We start from the raw sequence: 22396 nt of genomic DNA, 5'->3' as shown, positions 1-22396 counted from the left end.
AGAGAGCGAGACACTGTGTGAGCGTGGGGGTCTCGGCGATGGAGCGCGCTCGAGGCCACAGAGCTCCAGAGGAAGGGGGGTTTTGCAGAATGAGGCGTAAAAGGAGGCTCAAAAGTTGCTCCCTGGAATGTGAGGTAGGTTTTGGCGGAGGTTTTTCTGTGACCCACGCAGGATCGACTCCACCAGCAACCGGCAGCAAGCAGACCCAGTGTAGGGGCCACGGCTGACAGCGACGACAGAGATACCGGCAAAGGGCGACGAGATGACAGAGGGACAGAGGTACAGAGACAGGACACGCGAGTGGGATGGGAACAACGCGGGTCCACAGGGGCGGGCGCCGTTGTCTCCGGGTGGTGCGTCAAGAAGCAGCCGGCACTCTGCCCATGCAGCTCTCTCACTTTGGGTCTCCTTTCGCCACGCCACACCCTCCCTGTGCGCGGCGGGCCCTTGCGCGTGCGCGAGCATGGCGAGCCCAGAAGGCATATCTGCACACACCCATACATGCATCGCTCTTGTCCGGTTCAACGTTCGGCGCGGCCCACACATGATATGCCGTAGACGTCGACGCCGGGAGGCGCTCCGAAGCCACCGCAGCCTCCCCAGCCCCGCCCACACCTCTCCTTTCGGCTGTGACAGTGCCGTGGAGCCATGCATGTGCACGCGTCTGGGCGCGTGTCGCTGGCGCCGGCGCGTCGCTGGGCGTGTAACGCGCTAACGAGCTAACGAACAAGCTCGTCTCTGGAGACAAAGCGCCAGCGAGCCATTGCTCAAGAGCCACGCTGCTAGGTAGGCAGACGCAGGCTGCTGTACAGGGGAGAGGATCGGGGACCAACAGCAATTCCAGCAACTCACCCTCTCACCAATCAATCGGTCACTGATCACTGATGTCCAGAGAGCCAGCGATAACCCACAGGCCACACAGGCCACACAAGGCCACAAGCGGCATCCACCCACCGTGGCACGCGGGCGGCAGCACCCGCCCCGCGCGCGCACGGCGACGTCGAGCGCGTGTCCTGCATCTCCTGCGTATCCTGGCGGCGCCGGAACGCCACGGCGAGGGACGGTGCTGCGGAGGCGTGGCCGCGGCGTGGGCCGCCGCTGCAGCATCCACCTACGCACCTGCCTTGTGGCCGTCATCGACGACGGCCACCAGGCCAAGAAAAAAACGATCTGTGCGGAAACGAGCCCGAGTCCTAGACGCCTCGTAGGGAACGCTGCATTTGCGGCGGTTTCAGAAGGGATCATCGTTGGCCCGCTGGAAAAATGGGTCCGAGAGGCCAAGCCGACGGCAGCCGAGGACAAGAAGAGGGGGGCAGACCGGCCGTAGAGACAGGAGGGAGAGAGGCGACGGTCGAAGAGCAGTTGTTACAAAACGGCGCTATACAAAAGGAAAAAAAAAATCAATCATATCAGGAATGTTTAATGTGGCCAAAGGGAAACGGTGCCCAAAGGATATAGGATATAGTGCATCTCATTACGTAATACAGCTTTTAAAATATGCCGTGTAAATCTTTATCACCACGGCAACTTTACGGACATGCCCACATTTATCTCCGCCATATCATGACGTAACGAGTCGGCCTGAGCCGACCGTTGCAACTCTATCGCATCGCTAGCCCATGTGGTAACGATGTAGCAACAATTGCGCAACATTGAACAGGCCAACATCGTCCTTTCTTCCATTCACTCACTCACCACGCAATGGGGTACACAGACGACAAAGCAACCGAGCTGCCCATCCACGGCTCGCCCCCGCCTGGGCGGAGCAAGACATCACGCGCGCTCCGCACTGCCGCGCTGTTCAGCGCGGTCGCCTTTCTGGCCCTCCACTTCTGGCCCACCTCGAACGATAGCACGCATCTCGACCCTGAGGAACCGGCCATCATGGCGTACTGGGACGGCGTGTCCTCGCGATACCGCACCGAGTCCGCTGCCGGTGTGAGCTCTGCGACGAGGGTGCAGTACCAGCACGACGGCGAGGCCGGTGCTGCCGGCCATGGCGACAAGGGCAAGCACGGCTGCCGCTGGATGAGTCCCAAGCGCGCCGAGGAGATCTACCTCACCGTCCCCAACAACGAGAGTGCGGCCATTGCCAGCACACGCTACACGTCGCATGCCCACCCGGCCGGCAGCGGGTGGGACATGGTCTCTGCGCTCGTGGTCAAGAATGACTGGGAGCGCGAGCTGGGTCTCCGTGTGTCGGGGCCGGAAGAGTACATTTTCGACGCCGGCAGCGTCCAGTCCCAGAAGCGTATCAAGGGCGGCATGGACAAGCTCGGCGTCTGGATCGACACATACTACCCCGTGATGAACACGCCCGTGTCGTCGAGCGTCACCCTCTTCAGCGACCCGCCATTCAACGCCAAGCTCCGCGAGGCGCAGCTCGCCGGCGACCCAGACTCGAAACTCGCCGACGAGGTCCGCGTCTTCCACGGCCTCAGTGTCAGCGGCGACGTCACGGCAAAGTACATTTACGCCGGCTATGGACGCAAGGCCGACTTTGACCTTCTCCAGTCTAAAGGTATCGACTTTACCGGCAAGATTGTCATTGTCAAGTATGGCCATGTCTTCCGCGGCCTCAAGGTCAAGGCCGCGCAGGAGGCCGGTGCTATTGGATGCCTTATCTACAGCGACCCAGGAGACGACGGCAAGATGACCGAGGAGAATGGCTTCAAGCAGTACCCAGAGGGCCCTGCTCGTGTGGTGAGTACAGATTGGAAGTCGACCCAAATCTGACCCTCAGCCCAGCAGTGTTCAGCGTGGCAGTGTGCAGTTTGTGAGTGACACATGTCCTTCTCACCTAACCCACAGCTCTCCATGTACCCCGGTGACCCCACGACTCCCGGTGTGCCAGCATACCCCAATGCCACTCGCATCGAGGGCGGCAATTTCCCGTCCATCCCCTCCCTGCCCATGTCGTACGAGGACGCCATCCCCATCCTCAACGCTCTCAAGGGCAAGGGTCTCTCTGTAGCAGACCTCGATCCGAGCTTTGGGGGAGGCCTCGGCTTCCACGGCGTCGAATACTTTACCGGTCCGTCCGAGGTGGACATTCGCGTCAACAACGAAGTCAACACCCGCGTCATGCCAATTTGGAACACCATGGCCGTCATCCCAGGCCACATCACCGACGAAGTGGTCGTCATGGGCAACCACAGGGACGCTTGGGTTCTCGGTGGGTCGGACCCCAATGCAGTGAGTAAATGAATACCAGAAACAGGACGAGTGGTGAAGTGTATGCGTAAAAACAAAAAGGTCGGCAAGTAGTGGTCGAGTGCCACTTTCGCCCATCCTTCCTTCTCTTGTGTTGCGCGCAGCTTTCCCAGTACACCTCTGTTTCATACGTATCGTGCTGACAGATAAAAAGGGGACTGCATCGCAGTACGAGATGGTCCGCGGCCTCGGCAAGCTCATCCGTAAAGGCTGGAAGCCCCTGCGCACCATCGTCCTCGCGTCGTGGGATGGCGAGGAGTATGGCCTCATCGGTTCCACCGAGTGGGCAGAGGACTTTGGCACGTGGCTCCAGGACAATGCGGCGACGTACTTGAACCTCGACTCGTCGACTTCTGGCTCCAACTTCCACGGTTCGGCTTCGCCGTCGCTCGCGCGCCTGCTCCGTGGCGCCGCCGAGGACGTTGCCAAGGGCGCCGACGCGTCTCGCTCCGTGTGGGACGCCCGCGCCGATGGCGGTGACTGGGACGAGTATCACGGCACTGTCTCGGCCAAGACTGTCGACAGTGGCGCAACGGGTATCTCGCCTCTGGGCTCTGGATCCGACTACACTGCCTTCCTGATGCGCTACGGTATCGCGTCAACTGACTTCTCGTTTGGCGGCGGCCCCAACGACGCCGTGTACCACTACCACTCGATCTACGACTCGCACACCTGGCTGGCCAAGTATGGCGACCCGGGTTTCCACAAGCACGTCGAGGGCGCGCAGATTATCGGCCTCATCGCGCTCCGCATTGCCGACAGCCTCATCCTCCCGCTCAACACGACGCAGTACGCGCACGACCTCGGCGGATACCTCGCCAAGATTGAGGACCTGAAGAACGGCGACGACAAGTATGCCTCGCTCGACCTCGCACGCCTCGGTGCCGCCATCGAACAGCTGTCGGCGTCCTCGGCCGAGCTGGACGACACGCGCGCCGACCTCCTCCACCAACTCCACAAGGTCGTGTCCAAGACATCCTACCTTGACCGCGTGAAGCACGCGTTCGCGCACGCCCTCGGCGGCTGCCGGCCCCAGAGGGCCGCGATGCCCACCTGGCCCGCGCCCGAGGGGACGCACGCGCACGCGCACGCGCACGGCCGTGCCCGTGGCGACGACGACTCCGCCGCCGGCACCACGCACACCGCAGCCCACGCCACTCTCTCCGGTAACCGCAAGGACATTCGCAAGCTCCTCAAGAAGATCCGCGCAGTCAACCTCAAGCTCAAGGGCTTCGAGGCCGGCTTCATCTCCGAGGAGGGCATCACCGACCGCGAGTGGTACAAGCACAAGGGCACCAGTCCCGGCAAGTGGCTCGGGTACGGCGCCACGACTGTGAGTAGGGAGAGAGAAGGAAGTGAGAAGTGCAAGTCGGCGTGGTGGCGGGGGAGGGGAGGGGAGGGGAGAGGACGGCCTTTGTTTATCTCGGGTTTCTTGGTTTCTTCTCGACAACCTCGCTCGGACCGAGCGTGCCTGCCCCCCACACGCAACACCGAACAGTGGCGTGCGGGCCGTGTGGGTGTGGGTGTGCGCGGGCGGGCGTGCGGGTCGCAGGTGAAGGGGTTGGGACAGGCGGCGCGTGCCCCGTGCGCAGGCTTGTTCCCAGCGTGCACTCGCAATGCGCCGCGCTCCACGCAGAGGGCTCACCGAGAGCTCGCGTGCTCGCGTGCTCGAGGCACCCCGGCACCACCCCGGGCCCCCTCCGTGGCGCCACAGAACGCCTATCGCTGTTGTTGTCTCTTCTCTCGAAGTACGTTGTGATGCTGACATGGCCGCAGTTCCCGGCACTCACCGAGGCGCTGACGATCGAGCACGACGTCGAGCTCGCGCAGCGCGAGACGGACGAGCTGGCCGAGATGATCAGTGCCATGGCCACGCGTCTTGTCGCATAACTGGAGACAAAGCAGACCACGTACACGTATTAGGAATGAAAAATGCATGTCCCGCGAAGATCCACTTGAGAGATAAGTAACGGAGGGGAGGGGAGGGGAGAGGAGGGGGGAGGGGGTAATGAAATGGTACCAATGCCCGTGTAACAACAGCCTAGAGAAAGAAAAATAATAGGAATATATAAGAGGGAGAGAGAGAAAAACGTAAAAGTGGGACCTCGGACTAGACCAAGTCGAGATACTTCTCGGGTGTGGTGAGTGCGGGGTTGACACGGCGGTGGTCCTGGACGACGAACCCGTTCGCGTCGACCCAGGAGGGGAACTGCGGCCTGCCGATGGACGCGACGACGACGTTTCGGATGATGGATCCGTGTGCAAAGGGGTTGTACGGGCGCTGGGTTGCGCGGAAGAGGTTGGAGCTTGCGCTGGCGCGGATCTGCTCAATGGTCGTGAGGTTGAACAGGAGCAGGCGGATGTGGTAGTAGAGCAAGAACAGGATGGGCGGGAGCGTGCAGATGCCCAGCGCGAAAGAAACGGCGGCGCCGGGAGACTGGCCGAGCGCCGTCTTGAACGAAACGTGGTCGGTGCGACACAGCATGGAAAAGTGGATGGCGGAAAAGACGACAATGTAAATGTCGGTCAGGGCCGTCGAGACGACAAAGGTCATGAATGCAAAGTAGTTGCGGCGGCCGATACAGCCGTGCAGGTAGGCGCAGTGGTGGTCGATGCCCTCGACACAGTTGCCACAGAGGCGACAGTGGGAGCAGCGCGGTGGGCGGTACGACTTGCACGTCTCGCAGTACTTGACCTGGACGCGGTCCTTGCCGTCCTTGCCGACCATGATCTCGCGCGGGTTGGCCTCCCAGTACACGTCCACGGGAGTGTAGGGCGGGTCCGGGTCGAGGTTTCGGGGCAGGATGCCCGGTTCGCGGAACGAGCCAGCGATCATCGACGACAAGGCCAGGCCAAACATGTACACAAAGACGATGCAGATGGCGATGCCTGCACCGCTTGGGAGACCATAATGTGTACCGTGCTTCCACAGCCACACGCCCGTGGTCCCGACCCAAACGCCAGCAATGCCAAGCACGAGAATGATGGAGATGATAAATGACAATGGCGAGTCGCCGCCAGTCATCATCCGTCCGCCAAAGAACCAGGTCACTTGTTTGTTCTCAAACTCCTTGTACCGGCGAGTCGTGGTGTACGTGCGCGCCTTGGCGAGCTCGGATGGCGAACCCTTGGCCTTGGGTGGCGGGCGCGGAGGACGGCCCATGATCACCTTTTCGGCCGCGGCGCCAAAGGGGTCCACGAGGTGGTCCGACGACAAGTCTGGGTGGTGTCCGGCGCTCGGTGACGACGTATCGGTCGTGCGGTCCCACGACCTGCCGTGACCATGGTCGCTGTCGCCAGGCTTCGTGGGTGTCTGCAGCGGCAACGCAGCGACACCACGCGACTTGCGCGGCGTCGCCGACGTACTGGGGACCGGCGACGCAGATGTGGATGCGCCACCGCCGCTGTTGGATATGCCCAGTCCGACTGGAACGCCAGGAGCCGGCAGCGTCCCGCTAATCGTCGGTACGGGACTGGGCGTGGGGACAAATGCACGACCTGAAAGCGGCGACGCGGCACCTCCATGGCTAAAGTCGCTAGCACCAGGCGTGGACATGTCGCCCTGGTCCGGGGTGCGCACATCGGTGCTCGCGCGGCCAGATGTGCTGACGGTGGTGGACCGTTCGCGTTGCTCTAGGCGACGCGCTGCAGCAGGCTTTTGAGGGGCGAGGAAGCCACGCGGTGTCGGAAGGGGCACGGAGCCGCGCGGCGGTGATCGAAGGGAAAAGCTAGAGTCTGACGGCGTCTGTGACAGTGGACGTGGTGAGCCGGTCGCAACACTCAGTGTTCGTTGGCGAGGAGTGCCCTGTGCGTCTGGGTTGGGTGACGAACTGACACCATACTGCGGAGAAAACGCGGTGGTCAGCACGGACACTACTTTCAAGTTTAACGCGGCGCCCAAGGAACAAACTCACGTATCGCCGTGTACCCTCCAAGCTGTCGCGGCTGAGGGGACCGACAGAGTCCTCGCCTTCGTCCGAGTGCATCGAGGTGCGGCGTGTGACGGTGATGTTGGCGCGCCGTGAGGGGAGGGACAGCCCGTAGGCGTCCGAATTGGACGGCGAGGTCATGGCTGGCGGCGGAGGAGGGGGGGGAGCTTTTGGGGGGACGCGATGGCCCCTGCGCGCGTGCTGTTGACGTGTGCGCGGTTGCTAAAGAGAGTCGAAAGAGTGTGGGGTCGAGGGTGTGTAGAGGATGAGGAGGGGAGGGAGGGCGGCGAGGGAGGGAGGGAGAGGAGGAGTAGGAGGAGGGAGTGGTCGAGATGGAGAGAGGGAGGGAGTAAGAGGAGGTGGTTGTTGTAATGGTGTGGCCAATTTGCCCCCCAAGTGTAATCGGATGTGTCAGACCACACACTAGCAGCAGCACTCTCGGCCCATTCTGCGTCGTGCTTTGCACACAGGGATCAAGGGAACGGCCAAACGTTTTGGGTGCTGTGTGGTGGTGTCTCGAAAGCTGGCACGGGAGAGCCCGTTCAGGGTTGGACTTGACACACACCCCACATAAATGATTATGTAAGACAACAAAATAATATTACGTAATATATGTTGCTTACCTAATAGACTCCGCTGTTCACAACTGCCACACTGCCAAATTGCCGAGCGTTGACCCACCCACCCCGCACGCCATCATCGGCGTGCCTGGAGAGGGAATACGGTCTCCACAGATCCTGGCAGGACACATGCTGGGCCACATGCGGCCAGCGTGCGTGGCAGTGGGCGCGCCAGTGTGTGGGCCGGTTGGGCCGCGCGGGTGTGGTCATCTCACTTCTCCCTCTCTGTGACTCGTTTGACCAGTCGTCTTCCTTGCTCACACATCTATCACTCACTCTCCGGCTTTTCTTTCTAGGTCCCCTTCCCCCGCTAACATCCACAATGGGTGGGTCACTCTCCCAGCGGCTTCCCCTCTGACGTGTCCAGCTGCCATCGACGAGGTCCTCGCGGCCGCCCACTTCCCCGAGTCCAACCCCTTTGGACGTGAGTCACACGAACCAACAGGAGCCTTGACGCGTCCACTGACACTTTGCAGTCGTGGTCAACGGTGAGAACAACAACATGGTCCTCTCGCTCGCCAATACTGGCGAGAACAACTACACCCTCGTTTCGGCCTCGGCGAGCTACCACGACCCGGCCAAGGACTGGAAGCTGGTCAAGAACACCACTGCCGTCAAGTTCAACATCCCCCTCACTGCCGGCGGCAACCTCACCGCGCCCTTCCGTGTCAACTCGGAGTGAGTAGCTGAGAGAGTTTTTGCCCAGAGTGCACAGCTAACCGTGTCCAGGTTCCGCCCCCAGGAGCTCGGCCTGACCGTCTGGGTTGACGTCAAGAACGGCAACGAGATCTCGCGCGTCACCGCCTTCAACCAGACCGTGTCGATCGTCGAGCCCCCCTCGTCGTGGTTTGACCCCTCGGTTCTGTTCATCTACCTCGTCCTCGGCGCCGCCCTCTTTGGCGGTGCGTACGCCGCCTTCAACATGTACTTTGCCGCGCCCCAGAAGAAGGGCCGTCGCTCTGCCGCCAAGGCCGCTGCCCCCGTCGAGGCTGCCGACGTCGCCGACTCGGGCAAGGCCTACCAGGAGGACTGGATCCCCGTCCAGCACCTCGGCAAGAAGAAGGGCGGTCGCCGTACCGACGGCGCGTCGTCGGCTGGCGAGGGCTTCACCTCGGGCGGTGAGGGCGCTACCTCGGGCGGCGAGGTGAGCGGCGCCGAGGGCAAGACCCGCAGGAGGAAGTCGAAGAAGTAAAGAGACACGGGCAGTGGGGGATAGGTGTGCAAAATAATGGGCAGCTATCTATACTATAGCAATGGGTTGTTCTGAGTGGTGCATTTTTGTCTGCATGTCTTTATCACAATCTCCTCTCACTCCCCCCCGTCTAAGCGTTGACAAAGGTCTTGACGTCGGCAAGCCACGAGATGTAGTCCTGGATGCGGGTCAGTAAGAGATCCAAGAGCGCACTCTTAACCGCTACCTACCTTCTGCTCCTTCTGGGCCGAAAAGTCGACAATAAAGTTGGCGAGGGACTCGTTGATGCCGCGCTCCTGGATGTACTCGCCAAAGGCATCCTGGACACCGGTGTCAAGAGTGTCAAATTGGGGGCCCATGTAGCGGCTGCGGCGGGCCCAGTCACCCTCGGCACCGTCAGCGCCGGCAAGGGCCTTGTCAAAGATGGCAATGTTGGTGATCTCAAAGCCGTCGCGGCTGGCAGTGAGGTCGACGCAGAGCGACTTGGTCGAGGCAGCCTTGGACACGATCAGCGACGAGGTGATGTAGTCGCTGTCCTCCTGGTCCTCGAGCGAGTTGTCCTCGCTGTGGTAGGTCTCCATGGGCTCGGCGTTGTCGAGGTCCGAGACCTGGAAGGTGAGCTTGAGGCTGCGCGTTTGTTAGTCTCGAAAACGACCGTCATGGGGTTTTTTGCCAGAAAGTTGAACGAGGCGCGGCGTCAACAACTCACGTCTCGTCACCAAACTTGCGGGTGATCTCAACATCGTCGCTGCCGGGAATGTCCTTGACGGTCCAGACACCGGCGTTCTCGAGCTCCTGAAGGGACTGGGGCTTCTCGTCGCTGGCCGACTCGAGCTCGTACTCGTGCTCGGCAGTGAGCGAACCGGCGAGCTGGCTGTCGGCTGGCACTGTCAGCAGCTGTCCACACCCCTCCTCATTGTCCTCGTTCTCTTTCGTATTCTCTTCTCTTCTCCTTCACCCTCGCTCGCGTCTCCGCCTAGTTCCAAAGGACATGTATACTCACTCTCACCGGAACCCATGCGGCGGGCCGAGGCGTGGAAGCGGGCAGCAGCGACAAAGGCGGGAGCGGCGCGGGGGGCGGCGCGGACCGACGCAGCGGCAACGCGGAAAGCGGGACGGAGAGCACGGAGAGACATTTTGAAAGGAGGTGGGTGTGTGTTGGGTGAGAACAAGGAAAGAATCAAAAGACCACCTTTTGAAAATGGAACCGCGTCCGTCCGTGTCGTCACCGTGTGTGGTTGAAATCTCGCGGCCTGCCGGGCGGCCGCGACTTTTGGCCGACAAACGGTTCTCGCACTCGGTGGCAAAATATTATATTGGCCATTTGAAAACTGATCATTAGGACCGGTGGTGGAATGTTCTATTGGGGCAGCGCGCCGTTTTTGTTCCGTCAGAAGGGGGCAAGAGTCTGGTGGCAGCATGAGGTAGCTAGCATAGAGGTGTCTTCCACCCAGTAGCATGGCTTTTACGACATGATGCCTGGGCAGCTCCTCCCACGGTGCGTCCAGACAGGTGTATGCTTGATTCATGGAACGGACTTGATGGCGGCGATAGTGAGTAGGGCGAGGAAGGCGACCGACGACAGATCGTTTTGCAGCGACCACGACCTTTCCCCTCGCAACATATGGCCTTCGCTCTAATCTTGCAGCTCATGTGCACTCCCTTGGCTCCATGTATCGTGGCGACCGACATATCATATCAACAAAAGGCAAACACGGTTACATCTGTAGACCCGGAGCGCCGGGACTGACGTCGTCTAGGCACCCACCTATTTTCCACTTTCTGCGAGCACGCGAGCTTGCCGACGCAGTCTGTGGAACGTGAACGTAAACGTAACGGCGGTGCACTCGCTAACGGAAATGGGGTGTTTGGGTGTGCCACTGCGGCAGTGCCGGGTGGTACATACATGGCTCGAAATACATGTCCACGGTGAGCGTTGGCAGCCAACGTATACGTGGTCGCCAGGCACAAGAGACAATAGGCCATACTGACAGCCACAATTCTCCCTATCGCAGATCGCAGATGGCACAGAAAAGCACTGGCAGGCAGCAAAATGGTCCATTGTGACTGCGACACAAGACGTCTCCAGTGTCACAGCAACGCATATGCGACGCGCAGCTCCGTCATAAAACAAGGGTTCCCAATACGTGGGTGCTTGGTTTGAGTATAAGACTGCATGCCGAGATGCTATTCATAGGATGAGTGACGCGCACAAGTGACGTCATACACTTCACCCGCGCGCGTTCAACACGGGTGGGTACACGGGCTCTCACAGAGACCAGACTCCATGCACCCGCCGACCGTACTTAACGATGCGGGCCCGGGAAAACGTGGCTCCCCCCCACAACACTTCTTTTCCATCACCCACTCCCGAGCCCCATTGAGTATCCCTCACCATGGCTCTCGGTCACCGTGTCGACACCGACAAGGTCATTGAGGAGGCGCAGGACCACGCGGTCCACAAGCACACAGTTGACCGGTGAGTTATCCGTCGGTCGTTCTCGCTTGGTCTGCTGCCCCTTGCGACCGCCATGTAGCGCCGACGACGGGGTCTAGCTCATATGGGCTCATCCACATCCACATCCACACTCACTGCTGAGCTACCGGTTATTGACATTGACAGTGTCGATCTCCACGATGTAGCCTATGTCTCGCGCTACGAGGTCGACCTCAACATCCCGCGCTTCGACCTCCCGAAGGAGGGTGTCGATGCCCGTGTCGCGTACCAGCTCCTCCACGATGAGCTGTCCTTGGATGGCCTGCCCCAGCTCAACCTCGCGTCGTGAGTTGCTCATACCACGGAATTGCTCCCCTCAGAGGCGCGCGATTGGACGTACTTACACCGCAGCTTCGTCCACACCTGGGTACCGCCCGAGTGCACGCAGCTCATGATGGAGAACCTGAACAAGAACCTCGTTGACCAGGACGAGTACCCTGCCGCTCAGGATATCCACGAGCGCTGTGTTGTGAGTACCAGGTTGGCTGGCGTTATCATGATAAGGATATTTCAGCCAGATCGGCTGGGACAGCACTGGAAACTGTGTTTTTGGACTCTTCAGCGCAGCCCTTCAACTGGTTTATGGGCCCCATGACAGTGGGGCCTGTGTTGGGGGGAATGCGACCGTTGAGCCTGCTTCAAGGACACTAGCATGCCTCATTGTCACACCACATCCTGCGATAGCTACACCACACTGACACACGCCCTCAGTCCATGATCTCGGGTCTCTGGAACGCTCCGAAGGATGCTAAGCCCATGGGTACGGCCACCACTGGTTCCTCCGAGGCCATCATGCTCGGTGGTCTTGCTCTTAAGCGTCGCTGGGAGGAGAATCGCAAGAAGGCCGGCAAGAGTATCCACGAGCCGGGACCCAACATCATCATGGGCGCCAATGCCCAGGTCGCCCTCGAGAAGTTTGCCCGTTACTTTGACGTGAGCTGTCATACATCGCATGGTTGCTGATACCGCAGGTCGAGTGCCGTCTCGTTGATGTAACGGTCAAGGGCAACTACGTTATGGATCCCAAGGACGCGATCAAACTGGTCGACGAGAACACCATCGGTGTCTTTGTGTACGTTAATATGCGTTCATGCGTCCCCTGACGTTCCAGCATTCTCGGATCCACCTACACTGGCGCCTTTGAGAATGTCAAGGAGATGGCCGACGAGCTCGATCGCTACGAGGAGAAGACGGGGCACTATGTCCCTATCCACGTAGACGGTGCCTCGGGTGGCTTTGTCGCTCCCTTCGTGTACCCCGACCTGGAATGGGACTTCCGCATCCCTCGTGTTCAGAGCATCAACGCTTCCGGTCACAAGTATGGCATGTCCGCCGTCGGTGTGGGATGGATCATCTGGCGCAGCGCCGAGTTCCTCCCTTCCAGGATGATCTTTGAGCTGCATTACCTCGGCGAGACCGACTTTAGCTTCAACCTCAACTTTAGTCGTCCCACGCACCCCATCCTGGGGCAAATGTTCAACTTCATCAACCTCGGATACGAAGGCTACCGTCGCATCATGTCGGCCAACCTCACCAAATCGCGCATCCTCTCGCGCGCCCTCGAAGACTCGGGATACTTTACCGTCGTGTCGCAGATCCACCTCCCCAAGAAGGGTGCCGAGTCCCTGTCCGATGACGACCCGAACAAGTACCTCCAAGGCCTGCCCGTCGTTGGTTTCCGCTTCACGGACGAGGTCTACAAGAAGTATCCCGAGGTCAAGCAGATGTGGCTCCAGAACCAGCTGCGTCAGGTCTCATGGATTGTCCCCAAGTGAGTACGGGCACACGCACCCCACAAACGACAGTAGACTGACACTTTCTCTCCAGCTACGCGCTCCCGCCCAGCTGCGACAAGACCGAAATCCTCCGCGTCGTCATCCGCGAGAGCATGTCCGGTGACCTCCTCCGCAAGCTCATCCAGGACATTATCAACTGCACTGAGACGCTCCTGTATGACGGCGGGTCCACGGTGGCGAGTGCCCAGGCTGCCGCGCACGCCAAGCAGGCCTCGGCGTCGGACGCCGCCCCCAAGCGCCACGGCCACACGGGCCTCAAGTCGGGCAACTCCAACCGCGACACTGCCCGCGCCCACAAGAAGGGTGCTCTTCCGCACGAGGAGATCAAGGACAACCACCACTCGCACTCGCACGTGTGCTGAGATGGTAACCCCAGGCGGTAATCTGGCGGAATGACCATGGTAGTTGTAGGAAAAGGAAGATATGCAAGCAGTTGATATACGATGAGGCACAAGTACTGTAGCAAGTCGCACTGGGTTATAGGCCGATCCAGCGTTCTGACATACGTGGGTGAGGTGTCCGTGACCCGACGCGCGGGTGCAGGGAGTCCGGTGGGCAGGATTTAGGTGACTTAGAGAAAATAGCCGAAAATGACCAAAATTGGTGCCACCTGTCGTCCATCCATCGCTTTCCACTCTCCAAACCCATAGCCACTCGTGGAAGTGCAGGAGCACCCAGGGGTGGTACAAAGCCTCATGGACGGTCTGGCACGCCTTCAACGTTGGCTGTGGCGACCCAAGGTTCTGTCTCCGCAACTTGATTATTCTGGGCTTCCTTGAGACTCGTTCTCGTCGCTGCAGCCTACTTCCTCCGGTGTACCTCTGGACCAGAAGGGGACCCCTCCTTGGCCCCCATTCACAGACAGGCAAAGGATATACACTGTAACGGAGTGCAGCCGTTGCCGGGCCGAGTTTGCACATGGCAACGGCCCCGGAATTTGGGTGATTGTGGCACACAAGTCACGCGTCTGTCCGCCGATCCCCTTTCTTCCTCTCTACCTTCCCCCACGTCCCTCAACTAGCAAAAGATGAAGCTCTTGACCGCTATTGCGCTCGTACGATGCTTACCAGTGAGTTCCCGGGATCGAACCGGGGACCTAGAGATTTGCAATCTCTCGCAACTACCGCTGTGCTAAACCCACACACATGCTCCTCCAGTCCACACGCCAGTCCAGACACGAGAATGGTTTGGTTCAAGATTATGAGAGTATGCGTACGAATAGAGGTCAGCAAGTCCCAGAGGCGTCACAAGAGATACTTGGGCACTGAAAGCGCCCAAAAGAAGAACGGTTTAGGAGCTGGTTGGTCGACAGCGTTTGTCCAAGCCCCACCGAGGCCGAAACATGTAAAGGTCATGGGACGAAGTCTCCGAGCTTATCGCCCATCTGTTTCCTATGTCTCTCCGGGTCCAACCACGCTCCCGAGGACCTTGGACACGTCCGCGAGCCTCCAAAAAGTAGAAATTGGGCTACCGGGTATCGAAACGGGAGGCTCCAAGGCACCTGGTGGGGCCCGAATCCGCCGCCAACCACATCTCGCCCCACACTCCCGGTTCTCCTCCTCCCCTCCTTCCCCGGTCTTCAGACCATGCCCGGCCACCACGCAGATGTCTCCCTGGCCCAAAAGGAAAGCATCCTACCCCACCAGGGCTCGAACCTGGGACCTCGGAGTATGTCAAGAGTAACAGCTCCACGCGCTAACCAACTGAGCCATAGGGTAGCACGGCGAGGTTTCCTCGGCCACTCTCATCAGCGTTGCCGCGCCAAAGTGAACGTCCACGGCTCCCGTGGGTTTCTGCAATGAAGTTCCACGTGTATAGAGGTGTGTATACTTCATATCAAGGCGCAGAGGGCCATTGCTAGTGAGGACATCTAGCCATCGTTGGGGAAAGGGAAAGGTGACGAGATGGACAACCTCTCGGATGTGCCCGTCGATGTGACCGGCCATGTACTCCAGTTTCGGTGCAAATACCGGCTCTTTCGCAAAAGCAGAGTTATTTTACAGATATAATTGACCCTTTTCCGCGTTCTGGAAGCCCTAGAGGGTCCCCCTGCGCACCTCTCGACGGCAATAAACACCCTCTGATCTGCCTCATGGCGCCGAAATCACTAACATCCAGTTCTTGTTCGTATAACGGTCAGTATGCTCGCTTGTCATTCATTGCGCGGGAGATCGGGGTTCGATTCCCCGACAGGAAGCTTCCTTTTTGGATTCTATGCATCTGCAGAGGGTTGCGGAAGTCTTGAGAATGGTTGGTTGAAGAAGGATAATTGTTTGGTGGATGGCGGCGTCGCGTTGTGGGAGTGCCACTTTGGCCGCGGATGTTTTTTTTGCTTTCAGTTTTGGCCCGATTTTTCAGGTTTTGGATGTGCCGCCAAGGGTGCACACTAGTGCTCTTCGACGATGGGGAGCAGGCTCGTGGAGGTTCTGTTCTGTGACAATGGCAGGGAATACGCTGCTGAGAGTGTTTAGGCAAAGTGAAGCCTCCATCATTTGGGCGAGGTTGCTCAACTATGTAGCCGACTGGTGTCATCCCCTGTCGATCCGTCTCTCCGGAGGCGGATCCGAAAGCAAGTCGCTGGCCCCGATTGCCTTTCGCCCTCACTGCGCGCCCGCCGCGGACCCGCTGGTGCTGCCAGTCTGGTCTTGGGCCACCAACAACTGTAGGGCCAGGCGGCCCAAGCCAACCAGGGCCTGTTGTTGCTGTTGGCTGGCCAACAGGGCGAGGCCGCGCAAGCCGCGCAAGCCGGGTGGGAGACGGTCGTCGCCAACTACCTCGGCTGCGGCCAGTTGAACTAGGCCCAAGCCCCAAGCCCAGCACCAGCAACAACAGCAGAAGCACCAGCAGCACCAGCAGCACCAGAAGCACTAGCAGCACCAGCAGCACCAGCAGCACCAGCAGCACCAGCAACAGAACTACGACCAGCACCAGCAGCTGGTCCATCAACTTTTGGCGGCTCAGCACCAGCACCACCACCAGTAGTTGCTCGTACAACAACAGCTGCCGTATGCAGCGCAGTACCAGCAGGTCCAGCAGTTGCTGGCGGCCTTGAAGTAGCAACTGCAGCAACCACCCCAAGATCCGAGTGGCGCCTTGACGCACCATACTTCTTCGCCGCTGTACAGCTGTCCCATTTAGTGAGGAAGGAACCGGAGGGAAGGAGGACGCGCAGATCCCGCTGGCGTGTAACGCTGTTAGGAGCCACACCTGCCAGGCGAGCGGCATTCTTCCGCCGTCACATACATTCGTTGCAGGGTGTGGATCAGTCCTTTATCTACATGCTAGTCTGGGTTTGGATTCCTGATAAACCGTGACACGCCCCGGGATACAATCTGACGCGCCTCGAGCGTCTCGGGGGTTGCGTTCTGAGTGTGAGAACCGTCAAGACCCCACCAACAGCGTCTGGAACGCTTGGGAGTGAGACATTTCCTGTACATAGCCATCAGCCCACTACCCGCCAGGTTAATGCCCATTCCTCATGCCCCCAAGTCCAATGGTACTGCAAGGCAGTTCCCCCATGATATCCGGCGACCCGCTGTGACAGTTTTACATTGGACCAGAACAGAGCGCCGTCGGGTGCTGAAGTGCCAGAGCTCACTGAAGACGCGGTGGTTCGTTGGTTTTACTCAGACAACTTCCGCCCGTTACTTGTCGACTGCCAGCTGCTGGTTTGGGCTCTTCGGGCCTACGAACATTGAACGTCAGGTTCCACGGAGTCGCGTCCTCGCCAGCCAGAAACCATCGCGAGGAAAGGCCGTACCGTGCGCGGGAGAGGGGGCATGCGAGAAGAAGCACCCCTAAGAGCTCCGACGCTGCCACGAAAGGAACCAAAAGGAAATACCCCGGTATCTCCATTATGTGCCCCTGTTTTCCTCGGAACTATTTATGTGGAATCTCAGGGCTGTTTGGTTTCACGTTTCATCCATTCCTCCGTGTCCATACCCCCCTCTGCAGCTCTGCTTCTTGTGAGTCTCTACGTGGTGCCTGACGTTCCATGGGAATGGGGCACTGACCGCCCATCCACAGGCCACACCTGCACAGCCGTGCTCTGTTCACATGGGCAATCCCTCGTGAGTGATCCTGCCCGCCTCGGCCCGCCTCGGCCCGTGCGCCCCTCTCCTGTGTGTGCGGTGTGCGGTGCGCTGATCGCTGACCCCTGCTTGTAGGTCTCCTTGGGCCCTCGGCCCCGCACCCAATCTGTGAGTACCCACTGGCCACTGCGCCGTATGAATCAGCCCACGTCTATCCACATCCTCCCACACACAATCTGGTGGGGTTGGATTCGAATAGCGTGACACGACCTGGCGTTCAATCCGCCGCGTCGCGCCACAGTGTATCGGAATCCAACCCCTTATAGATTAGTTGGGTTTGGTCCTCTCATTGTATGAAGAGGTTAGTTCACAACATGGACAACTATATGGTTGCTTCAATGTGCATTGATTTATTTTCAATGGGTGTGCTGATGGGCATGTGAACTGACGGCCTCCATGTCTATGTATCTAACGTTCGCAGACTCATGCCGTCCCAACGGGAGCCGACCCTGGAGGAGGGCTACCTCTTCAATTACTTGATCCTCCCCGCCAAGTCGACAGGTCTCACGTCCAAAGAGTACGAGGACCAGCTCAAGGCCAGGGGCCTCGACCACACCGGCGAACGCATCCAGCGCGCCAGGCGCCTGGCCGAAGACAAGAGGAACATGGACCACTGGATCCTCGTAAAGGCCAGGGCGTGGAATGACGCCCGCCGCCGCCCATAACCTCCTGCGCCCGACTACGAGCCCCTGCCGTACGACGAGGACACCGACGCCGAGGACGACGACGATGACGAGGAGAGGGAGGAGGAGGAGAGGGACGACGACGACGACGTGGTCATCCTCGGCGGCGGCGGTGGTGATGGTGGTGGTGGTGGTGCTGGCGCACGTAGCCGAGGAGCTGCGCCATCGTCGCATCACCTTCGACGAGGGCATCCTCGACGCCTGGCAGGCCCGCAACCATCGGGACCTGGAGCTCCAGTTCCAGCTGGGGCAGCGCCGCCTGGACAACGAGCAGCGCCGCCTGGACAACGAGCAGCGCCGCCGCCCCGAGGACATGCGCCTCCAGGCGGAGCTCGGCCGCAAGGCGCGCAGCAGCCCCAGTAGCGGCAGCAGCTCGGGCGAGGATGAGAAGAAGAGGCGTCGCCACCGCAAGGGACACGTCCAGCCCCAGGGCGGGCCTGCCGCGTCCTCCTCCACCACCCCCACCCCCACCCCCACCCGCCGCCGCCGCCGCTGCCGCCTGAGCCCTCCTCGTTCCGGTCCGCTTGTACAACTCCCCCCGCTCTCCCATCCTGTGTATAGAGAACGGGGTCCATGCCCAGTAAATATTAATGACGCGACCATGTAATATAGTATATGCCATAACGACGGCTGTTTTCTGAATTCGCCTCTGATTCCATGACACCAGGCGCGGGTTTCTATGCTGATGAGCAATGGGTGACACCACTGCCGCTGGATCAGTGGATCAGTGGCGTGTCTCTTGTTGACCCGACGGCCTGTCATGGCCCGAAAAGGTGCGCCTCAGTCTGGTCGAGACTGAGGTGTTTTGCGCATGGAGACTTGGCAGGGACACTGTGGGGCATGGTGAAAAGTGTGTTACAACTTGGGAACGTAGTGGCAACCGCCTTGTAGAACGCTAAACGGATACAAGAGGGACATGGTATTGAATATCGGCAAGGTCGGTGTGTGCTTTGGAGTTTGTGCTAGGTGTGGGGTGGCCTTGTGCCCAACATTGTTTACCCTTCTCATCTGGGCAATGTCCCGACCCGCAAGTGTTTTGTTGCTAGCTGGGCTGCCGGTTGAACACCAGGTCCTCCGGAATGGCCTCCGTCAGCTACGATGGCGTCCACGGAGCCGCTGGAGGCCTACGTACGGCCTGTACCTGCTCGCGTGATAGCGTGCATGACTGCAACGGGTTTACTAGTGGTCGGACAGATCAAATCGCCGTCGTTGTAAACTTGAGTGGCACGGCCACACCACGGCAGTTTGGCTGAATGTAGCATTGCCCCCACATCTCAAGACAGTGGGGTTGTCTATCAAAAGCGAACATGCGCGGTCTAAGTTCTCGTCCGGTCTGGTCAGGTCTGTGGATCTGTGGCCCTGTGGCATGTGGTCTGGGACATTTGTTTGCCATAAGAACGCTGCATTGGTTTTGACGTTTCATCCATTTCATTTCATCCATCCATCCATCCATCCATCCATCCCTTCATCCCACACTTTCTTGAATGAATCCATCCACAGCTGGTAATTCTATACCATGTCCTCTGACGTTGCATGGCGATCGGCGCTGACACTGGCAGCGAGCTCGGCCAACACCCACACCCCCTTTCTTTTCTTTCTGGCCTCTGGCTAGGGCCTTGTGAGTGTCCTGCCCGCTCCCTGCTCTCTGTGTGTGTGTGTGTGTGTGTGTGTGTGTGTGTGTGTGTGTGTGTGTGTACCTAACCGTAGTCCTGTCCTTCTGCCTGCGGAACCGCAAGCTTCCTTGGGTGATCTCCACTCGCCCAACGCTCCTGGAGCTCTACCTCGTCCGCCCAACCCCGCACACAACACCGCACGCACCCGCCAATGCTGGTCTTCGCCTTTCTCCTTTGGGGCGGCCAATTCACTCAAGCCAATTCACTCAAGCCAATTCACTCAAGCACCCGCCGAGCACGCTACTCTGGCGGCCGCATCCACCTTGCGCGCCTGCACATCGCGGAGAACAATGGTGGAGCGCGAGCCTGCCAGTGGTGCGGCTGAGCGTGGGGCGGAGCACGTTGGGGCCCGAGGGCCGGCACGAGGCGGACTGGGGCATGGAGGAGCGCGCGCGCGACGCGGACCGGGCGATGGGAGAGCGAGAGCGTTTGCTCGAAACCATGGTCCGCGAACGGGCAGCCGAGCGCGAGCGTGTCGCTGAGGAGACAGGTGCGCTGGCTGCGCGCGAGGGGCGAGAGGGAGTTTGAGGAGGAGAGGAGGAAGGACGCCGAGGCGGAGCGGGGACGTGCGCTGGCTGAGCGCGAGCGCACGGTGGAGGAGGCTGAGCGCGAGCTCACCAAAAAGAGGCAGCGCGTTGAGGAGGAGGAGGAGGAGGACGATGACGACAAGAGGGCTCGCAGTGCAAGAAGGGCACCGGAAGTCCGGAAGCCTCTGATCGCCCCATCGTCCACAACCGGTACCGCCCTTAATAGCCCAATGTTCCATATATGCCCCTGTATGTTAGCATGCCATGTAGTACTTTACAGTAAATTAAATAACCAATCTGTCACGGCACCTGTCACCGCTTACGATGTTAGTCTGAGTTTCCCGCTATGCAGTGGTACATCGGCTATCCGGCGACCAGCCGGCCCACAGCATAAGGGGCATCGGATCAGACATTGGCCCAGCTGGCCAGCTGAGAGCGCTGGTTGGAAGTTCTCTTTGAAGGCCAGGTTCTCCCGAATCGCGATCGCGCACAGGTCAGAGGATCAGAGGAGGCACGCGAGGAGAAGCGCGGTCAAGAGCTGCAGCAGTTAAGCAGTGTTCCCGCCGTGCCTCTGGCCTCTCGAACAGGTTGCCAATTGCCTCTTTCGGCCTTTCACGGACGGCATTTGTAATATACATTCGATCCCCCCAGTTTTGCACGAGGTATTTATATGGAACCTGTGTCAGGGCTTCGCTTCTTTGTTTCACGTTTCATCCATTCCATCCATCCATTCCATCCATCCAATCCATCCCTTCTTCCCGATGGCCGATGGCCGATGGGCATCTGGTTCGCCGATGACCCTCCCATCCCTCACCTTTGGGCCCCATGCACCCTCTCCCTCCTGCTCCTCTTGGCCTCTTGCCCGCAGCATCGTGAGTCTGTCCCTGGGGTCCTGACGCCACCTGGCGATCTGGCGACCTGGCGACCTGGGCCCTGACGCCCGCAGCTGTTTTGCTCGGGCCCACCCACAGACCCACCGAACCCTCGTCGTACAGCTGTCCTTTGCCAATCCCTCCCCACACACACAGGCCCTTTCCTTTGGTACCCCTCTGTCTCTGGCCCTCTGGTTCCCGAACCCCCTGCTCATCTTTGTCCGTCCCTTTCGGGCACAAACCCACCTGCGCCTCAAGTCCCGGCTAACGCCCTTCCTCTTGCGCCCGCCCCCGTTATCCCTCTCGCCGCGTTCCCCGCCATGGCCGACATACAAGCTGCGGGGCTCCTCATGCAGATGGGCGCTCAAGCCCTGAGGCGTGAGGACCGCGAGGCCCGCCTCGAGCGCAAGGCGCGTGCCGACCGCGAGGTCCGCCTTGCCCGCGAGGCGCTGATCGCCTGGAGCGTCTCGACCACCTGGAGCGTCTCGACCGCGAGCGTAGAAGAGTTTGAAATCGGATTCATCGGATTCATCAGTCGACTGGTTGGTTGACTGTTGGCGCGGGCGTCAGAAACGGGTCCCATCTTGGGCTTGACCAGAAGACCACCAGGTTTCTGATCGGTCGCCGAAATCGTGATGTTCTTTGGCTGCAGGTTGATCCACCGGGGCTGCAGGTCAACCAGCCGGTCCAGACGATGCCATGGCACTTGGCCCCCGGATGTTGTAGCACGCTTGATACGGCGGTGGATGCCATGGTCGCTGGTCGGTGCGTGTTTGATGGGTGACGGTCACGGCAGCCCGCTCCCTGCCGCGAAGCGGCCAAGGAAGCGTCAGAGCCAGCGCGCCCACCAGCAGCAGCAGCTGTATGCTCTTCAGCACGCTCTGGGCCTGCACCAGCCTGCGGCCCCCGTCGCTGCCCTGCCCGCCGCGCCCGCCCCCGCCGCTGCCGCCCAACCGGCTGGCCAGCGTTACCGTCGTCGCCAACGACGCTGAGCGCTCGTTTTCGGTTTTGGTCGTTTTTTTTTTTTTGTTATTTCTTTTTGTTTGTAAGTCGTACGATACGACCACTCAACCAACACACTGGATGGACAGTACTGACCTCACAAAGCCGCCGCCTCCACCACCACCACTCCAATTCCATTAATTGTTCTGTTTCGGCAGTGGGTATCTCGGCTCACGCTGCTTCTCGCTGCTAGGTTCTGGCTCTTGGCATCGTGCTGACATTACCCAGCCCCCCAATGTATTTTTAGACCCCTACGTCAGGGGCCCTCATGTTTTGTACATAGCCGCCACGGCCCCATGCA

General features: G+C 59.8%; 9 protein-coding genes and 2 non-coding genes across 11 annotated transcripts; 7 read left to right on the top strand and 4 right to left on the bottom strand.

Annotated features, from left to right (window-relative positions):
- Positions 1-1701: 1701 nt before the first annotated feature.
- EHS24_009514 (uncharacterized protein) lies at positions 1702-5103 on the top strand (the record flags this gene model as incomplete). The annotated part of the gene is made up of 5 exons (XM_028624793.1): positions 1702-2703; positions 2744-2776; positions 2812-3195; positions 3368-4546; positions 4990-5103. 5 exons carry the CDS (start codon positions 1702-1704, stop codon positions 5101-5103), a joined length of 2712 nt encoding a protein of 903 aa, XP_028474961.1.
- Positions 5104-5323: 220 nt separating this feature from the next.
- ERF2 (Eukaryotic peptide chain release factor GTP-binding subunit) lies at positions 5324-7283 on the bottom strand (the record flags this gene model as incomplete). The annotated part of the gene is made up of 2 exons (XM_028624792.1): positions 5324-7054; positions 7128-7283. The coding sequence occupies 2 exons, from the start codon at positions 7281-7283 to the stop codon at positions 5324-5326; spliced, it is 1887 nt and encodes a 628-aa protein (XP_028474960.1).
- Positions 7284-8084: 801 nt separating this feature from the next.
- On the top strand, positions 8085-8954 carry EHS24_009512 (uncharacterized protein; the record flags this gene model as incomplete). The annotated part of the gene is made up of 4 exons (XM_028624791.1): positions 8085-8088; positions 8130-8186; positions 8239-8440; positions 8492-8954. 4 exons carry the CDS (start codon positions 8085-8087, stop codon positions 8952-8954), a joined length of 726 nt encoding a protein of 241 aa, XP_028474959.1.
- A 130-nt stretch (positions 8955-9084) lies between these two features.
- Positions 9085-10090, bottom strand: MAM33 (Mitochondrial acidic protein mam33; the record flags this gene model as incomplete). The annotated part of the gene is made up of 4 exons (XM_028624790.1): positions 9085-9132; positions 9185-9581; positions 9664-9835; positions 9958-10090. The coding sequence occupies 4 exons, from the start codon at positions 10088-10090 to the stop codon at positions 9085-9087; spliced, it is 750 nt and encodes a 249-aa protein (XP_028474958.1).
- A 1260-nt stretch (positions 10091-11350) lies between these two features.
- On the top strand, positions 11351-13609 carry EHS24_009510 (uncharacterized protein; the record flags this gene model as incomplete). Its single annotated transcript, XM_028624789.1, has 7 exons — positions 11351-11433; positions 11578-11736; positions 11803-11920; positions 12163-12384; positions 12423-12523; positions 12563-13222; positions 13279-13609. The coding sequence occupies 7 exons, from the start codon at positions 11351-11353 to the stop codon at positions 13607-13609; spliced, it is 1674 nt and encodes a 557-aa protein (XP_028474957.1).
- Positions 13610-14315: 706 nt separating this feature from the next.
- Positions 14316-14388, bottom strand: EHS24_009509. Its single transcript has one exon. It is a non-coding gene; the product is annotated as a tRNA-Cys (tRNA).
- A 41-nt stretch (positions 14389-14429) lies between these two features.
- Positions 14430-15017, top strand: EHS24_009508 (uncharacterized protein; the record flags this gene model as incomplete). Its single annotated transcript, XM_028624788.1, has 2 exons — positions 14430-14915; positions 14967-15017. The coding sequence occupies 2 exons, from the start codon at positions 14430-14432 to the stop codon at positions 15015-15017; spliced, it is 537 nt and encodes a 178-aa protein (XP_028474956.1).
- Positions 15018-15365: 348 nt separating this feature from the next.
- Positions 15366-15444, top strand: EHS24_009507. Its single transcript has one exon. It is a non-coding gene; the product is annotated as a tRNA-Asp (tRNA).
- Positions 15445-16041: 597 nt separating this feature from the next.
- Positions 16042-16381, bottom strand: EHS24_009506 (uncharacterized protein; the record flags this gene model as incomplete). The annotated part of the gene is made up of 2 exons (XM_028624787.1): positions 16042-16294; positions 16350-16381. The coding sequence occupies 2 exons, from the start codon at positions 16379-16381 to the stop codon at positions 16042-16044; spliced, it is 285 nt and encodes a 94-aa protein (XP_028474955.1).
- Positions 16382-17303: 922 nt separating this feature from the next.
- EHS24_009505 (uncharacterized protein) lies at positions 17304-18605 on the top strand (the record flags this gene model as incomplete). The annotated part of the gene is made up of 6 exons (XM_028624786.1): positions 17304-17317; positions 17414-17446; positions 17760-17961; positions 18025-18133; positions 18171-18547; positions 18603-18605. 6 exons carry the CDS (start codon positions 17304-17306, stop codon positions 18603-18605), a joined length of 738 nt encoding a protein of 245 aa, XP_028474954.1.
- A 2377-nt stretch (positions 18606-20982) lies between these two features.
- On the top strand, positions 20983-21644 carry EHS24_009504 (uncharacterized protein; the record flags this gene model as incomplete). Its single annotated transcript, XM_028624785.1, has 2 exons — positions 20983-21093; positions 21168-21644. The coding sequence occupies 2 exons, from the start codon at positions 20983-20985 to the stop codon at positions 21642-21644; spliced, it is 588 nt and encodes a 195-aa protein (XP_028474953.1).
- Positions 21645-22396: the final 752 nt, after the last annotated feature.

This window comes from Apiotrichum porosum (assembly GCF_003942205.1).
Source record: "Apiotrichum porosum strain DSM 27194 chromosome Unknown scaffold_9, whole genome shotgun sequence".
Classification (NCBI taxonomy): Eukaryota; Fungi; Basidiomycota; class Tremellomycetes; order Trichosporonales; family Trichosporonaceae; genus Apiotrichum; species Apiotrichum porosum.
This window is presented reverse-complemented; position numbering and strand designations above follow the sequence as displayed.